Consider the following 5304-nt stretch of genomic DNA (forward strand, 5'->3'; position numbering starts at 1 on the left):
ATACAACATGACTGATAGCGGAGCAGAAAGGGAATACAATATGATGCTCGCCACTCTCCCTGCCCCTCTCTCGTTCTTCTCTCCTCGATCGCTTTCTCGTCTCTCCCCTCTCTCGTCTCCTTTCCCTTCTCTCTCTCTCTCTCTGCTCTCTCTCTCTCTCCTCTCTCACCTCTCTTTTCCTCCCTTCTCCTCTCTCTCTCTCTCACTCCTCTCACTCTCTCTCTCTCCCCCCTCTCTCCTTCTCGCTCCACCCTCTCTCTCTCCCTCCCTCTCTCTCTCCCTCTCCCCCTCTATCGCCATCTCCCCTTCTCTCTCCCTCTCCCCTCCTCTTTCTTTCTCCCCCTCTCTTACTAATTAGTCTACACGCATTCGGTACACATGCAGAGTACGCTTGATTTACGTCTCCTTAGCTTGTTCACACGCCCGATCTGACATGCGCGGGTGTTCATCATTCAATCACTAAGCGAACATGATTGCAGCGGTGACAGCTCACTGCTTAGTTAGCGCGGCAAGCAGCTCTCTATACCTGTCACCTTTAGCAGGTAGCACTCCCGCTGGCCGGTAAGCTAACGTGAACTATAGCGCGCTGCTGATTAGGAAAGGCAAGCGCGTGTTGTTTGCTCGCGAAAACTCCATTGTAACGTCGTTATTTTATTTAAGCATTTAATCCGTCGGGCAACGCAAGTCGCTAATATATTCGTGAGGGGATTTCGAAGCTGTGGTGAATTGTACGCGGCGGGGGTACACTCAGGCAGTCAGGTTCGTGCGAGGCTGCCATCGCAGATCAGTGGCATCGCGTGCTAAGCTTGTGCCCACGTGGGATAGTGGCAGTGGATCTACGTCTCGTAGAGACGGTCCATGCCCCCCACTCACATACGCGGGGCAGTGGCAGTGGATCTACGTCCCGTAGAGACATGCAGTCCATGCCCCCCACTCACACACGCGGGGTAGTGGCAGTGGATCTACGTCCCGTAGAGACAGTCCATGCCCCCCTCACACATGCGGGGTAGTGGCAGTGGATCTGCGTCCCGTAGAGACGGTCCATGTCTCCCCCTCACACATGCGGGGTAGTGGCAGTAGATCTGCGTCCCGTAGAGACGGTCCAGGTCTCCCCCTTCACACACGCGCAGCCAAGCACGGTTTAGGGTAACACACCTTGTCCACCCCATCCAACCACGGACAGCACTATCACATCCAATCTTGCCTGCCCCATCCAACAACGGTTTCAACTTTGGCGTAATACACCTTTCCCCACCCCCGCCCCCATTCAACCACGGACAACCCTATCAGGAGTGTATAATATAGATATACTATATTATACACTCTTGATGGCCCAACCGAATGCGACTGCGGGAAGGGCCCGACTATAGGGAATCTCCTGAAATGCCACTATTACCAGAGCCTTGTAGCCCTGGAGATCTTGAGGTTTTCAACCACCGTGCCAGGTCCTGTGTGCTGCAGTGGCTAGGTCGAGTGTAGTGTAGTGACCCGAGAAGAAGAAGAAGAAAAAGAAGAAGGAAGAAGAAGAAGAAGAAGAAGAAGAAGAAGAAGAAGAGGAAGAAGAAGCACGCTTGAGCTTATCATGTCCAACCTTGTGGACGTCGGCGTACCCTCTAGCTTGCTAACGAGGATTTGTATGTATGTGTGTTTGCAGACATGATCGTGAGACATTGCGCGCACAGTAGCGTCTACTCGACACTAGAGGACCTGATTCATCTCTCCGGTCCATTGACCGAGGACGCCATCGTTAGAGCTCTACAGACGCGCTTCTACAACGCAGACTTCTACGTAAGCTTAACGTGTGTGTGTGTGTGTGTGTGTGTGCGTGTGTGTGTGCGTGTGCGTGTGCGTGTGCGTGGTGCGTGCGGTCCTGATGGCATCCGAACCTGCGTCACGCCTAAGTGTGGTGCCGTTCTGGCTGCGTGTGTGTTGCAGCGCAGTTCCGGTGTGTGTGTATTGTTATTTTATGTGTGTGTTGTGCTCTGCGGCGCGCGCCGCTCGCGCGCGCGCTTGCGCTGCTGTGTTGGTGTGGTGTGTTGTGTGTCGTGTGGTGGTGTTTGGTGTGTGGTGTGTGTGTTGTTACGTGCGGCGCGCGCGGTGTGCGTCTCTGCGGCTAACGGCGGTTCCCCTGCCCGAGTCGGGAGATGACCGATCGCGCGGATGGATTCCGGTGAGCAGAGTAGACAGAGACCCGCACTGTGTTGTCGCAGCGTTGATCGACTGAGACGAGGAGCTTCGATGTGTGTGTAGTAGTTATTTATGTGACGTGTGTGGTGTTGGCCGTCCCAGATGAAGAGAGAGATGGAGAGAGTAGACGAGGAGGAGACGCGAGGAGAACACCTATAGAGTTGTCTCTGTGTTTGTGTGTGTGTGGGTGATGTGTCAGTGTGTGTGTTTGTGTGTTGTGTGTGTACGTGCGCGCGCCCAGCCGAGGTCTCACGCGCGTGTGCGTGTGTGGCGTGGGCTGTTGTTGCGCAGCGTTCGTTGTGTGTATGTATTTATGTTGGCGTGTGTGCGCTCGCTCGGCGCGTTCGGTCCTCGTGCCGCGTGGCCGCTGCGTTGCCAATCTGGTGTTAGTGACTTGACGCGAGCGAAGAGGTGTGGGAGGAGAGAAGGAGGGAGAGAGGAGTCGTCCGCGGCGGTTTGATATATGTGTGTGTGTGTGAGTCGCGGCGCGGGGGCTTTACATGTTTCATGATGGCGACCGCACTATGCCGTGCGTGGCCGGGCATGTCGTGCGGCTTGCATGCGGTTGCTGTCTGCGCAGTACGCTGAGGATCACCGCCTGCCGAGTGGCCCGTCTCTGCGGAGGGGCCCACCTGCTAGCGCGCGCTCTGTACTACGCGGCCATAGCGGTGACTTGCTCTTGCCGCGGTTGTGTGTGCATTGTTTGAGTGTGCGTGTGTCTGACGTCATGAGTGTGTGTCGGTACGGGTTCACCGACAGAGAGGATCGTTCCAATCCTCGTCTCACAAACACACGTTGCTGCGGTTAGCTAGCATTGCACACGCTTGTATCGATGCCCTTTGGGGGCAGGGTCATGGCACGAGAGGAGAGAGAGAGAGAGAGAGAGAGAGAAGAGAGAAGCGAGAGAGAGAGAGACGAGAGAGAGAGAGGATGGTGGTGGGTAATGAGTGTGTGATCGGAAGAGAAGAGAAGAGACGATTGGTTGCGTGGTTTGTCGTTGTGAGGTGTGATGAGTGGTGCTCTGGCGGGCAGACGCAGGAGATCGGCGGGCGGGTGTGTGTGTGTGTTAGGTGGAGTAGGTGCGGGAATCATGGCTGGTCGGTGGGGGTGTGGTGTGGTGTGGGAATGAGCGGGCCCCCCCCCTAGTTGTGTGGACGACGGCGCCCGGTTGTGGGAATGAGACGTTACACACAGTGCAGCATGCCGACGCAACTCGGCTTTCACGCAGCACCTAGCGCACGCACGCCAGCGCACACTCGCCACGCACACTCGCACGCACCGCCACGGCACCGGCACGCGCGCACACGCGACACTTCCCACCCCCCACCACTCCCACATCGCTGCACGAAGAAGAGAAGAACGAACACGAGGACCAGGCAACGACACGCCACGTGCTCGCAGCCGCAGCAGACGGCACGCGCGACGGCTACAACACGCAGCACAGTCCGACCAACGGCCACGCACACGACGAGACAGCACACACACACAGCACACACACACCCACACACACCACACGCACACCCACCGTCGTGTGTTGTGTGTCAATAGACTGCAGAGATGAGAGATGGCGTGAAGTCTGCGTGCTGTAGAGCGCGTCTGTATAAGAGACTCTTGACGGGATGGCGAGGAGATGGAGAGAAAGAGTGAGCCAACGAGAGGGGTGTTATGTGTCTGAGAGAAAGAGTGACGAGCACAGATAATGGAGGTCGTTCGCGCGTCGCGGCGGTGTTTCTAAAATTGCCGCTGACTCATTCGTCGTCCCGCCCGGCACCACTCTTCGTGGTAGTGATTGAGACGAGAGAGGAGGTGTGCGGGCTACGTGGCGTCGCTGAGTTGCTTTTTCGATGCAGTGCTTGGTGTGTGTGCTGGCCTTGTGTGTGTGGCGGTCGACTGGTAGACGACTACTGAAGTGCGCGCCAAAGGTGCTCGTCACGATCATGTTCTTGTGTGTGTCAGTGATGTATGTGATGTCGTGTTTATGTGCTTGTGTACTACACCCTTTCGTGTGTGGTTTAGGCAAGTGCATGTAGGGGTGATAGTTGTGTGTGTTGTTGGCCGTGTTTTGTGTGTGCTGTCGACGGTCCAACAAGGTGTGCAATTGATCAAGCATCAAGGTTGTGGAGATGGACCCTATGAGGAGTTCATTGCTTCTGAGTACTATATTTGTATGCATCTACATGTAGTAAAGTGTGTGTCCAGGAGAGAGGAGAAAGCTGTGTCGTTCCACTTGCTTCTTGTTTGTCCGTCTCTTGTCTTATTGTGTCGCCTTGTGGATCAGATTCTTCTCTAATTTTGTGTGTATCTTCTTCTTCTCTTCTTGACTTATTCTTTACTTCTTCTTCGGAGTCACTACACTACACTCGACGAGGTAAGCCACTTGCCAGCACACCAGGGACCTGTCACGGTGTGGTTGAAAACCTCAATGGAGTCTCCAGAAGGCTACATGGGCTCTGGGTGTAGCGGTAATAGGGGGAATTTCAGGGAGATGTCCCATATTCTGGCCCTCCGCCACGCAGGTTCGCATCTCCGGTCACTGGCCATTCAAGAGTGTAGATAAATATGTGACATATGATATAGTATACACTCCTGATTGTGGGCTGTGTTCGCCGAGTGGTTGGATGGGGTCGGTGGCTGGAATGTGTATTACGCCAAAAGTATAAACCAGGTTTTGTTGGATGGCCGGCAGCAAGAGTTGGATTGCTAATAGTTGTCTGTCGCGTGGTTGAATGGGGTCTGCAAGTCGTGTTTGTTCACGCTAAACGTGACTCGAGCTCGCCGGTGGTGTGAAGGTGGAGACCTCGACCGTCTCTACCCGGCGGTATATCCATCTGGCCCACTACCCGCGCGGTGTGTGAAGGACGTTAGGCGCTGGACCGTCGTCTACGGGAACGGCAGATCCACTGCCCACTACCCGCGGTGCAGCCTGTGCAATGGGGCATGAGGCCCTGGACCCGTCTCTTACGGGACGCCGATCCACTACATTACCCGCATGTGTGAGGGGGCATGGACCGTCTCTACGCAACGCAGAGTCTGCACTGATTCCCACGTCAGGCACAAGCTTAAGCACGCGATGCCACTGATCTGCGATGGCAAGCCTTCTGCACGCAACCTGACTGC

At 55.4% G+C, this 5304-nt stretch overlaps 1 protein-coding gene across 1 annotated transcript in view; it reads left to right on the forward strand.

The window, feature by feature from the left end:
• LOC106807743 overlaps positions 1-5304 on the forward strand; it is a 39742-nt gene that overhangs the window by 15730 nt on the left and 18708 nt on the right. Inside the window, exon 3 of the mRNA XM_014810195.1 lies at positions 1655-1788. Within this exon, the coding sequence (XP_014665681.1) occupies positions 1655-1788 (134 nt within the window). The remainder of the gene's footprint in view (positions 1-1654; positions 1789-5304) is intronic.

This window comes from Priapulus caudatus, unplaced genomic scaffold (assembly GCF_000485595.1).
Source record: "Priapulus caudatus unplaced genomic scaffold, Priapulus_caudatus-5.0.1 Scaffold232, whole genome shotgun sequence".
Taxonomy (NCBI): domain Eukaryota; kingdom Metazoa; phylum Priapulida; class Priapulimorpha; order Priapulimorphida; family Priapulidae; genus Priapulus; species Priapulus caudatus.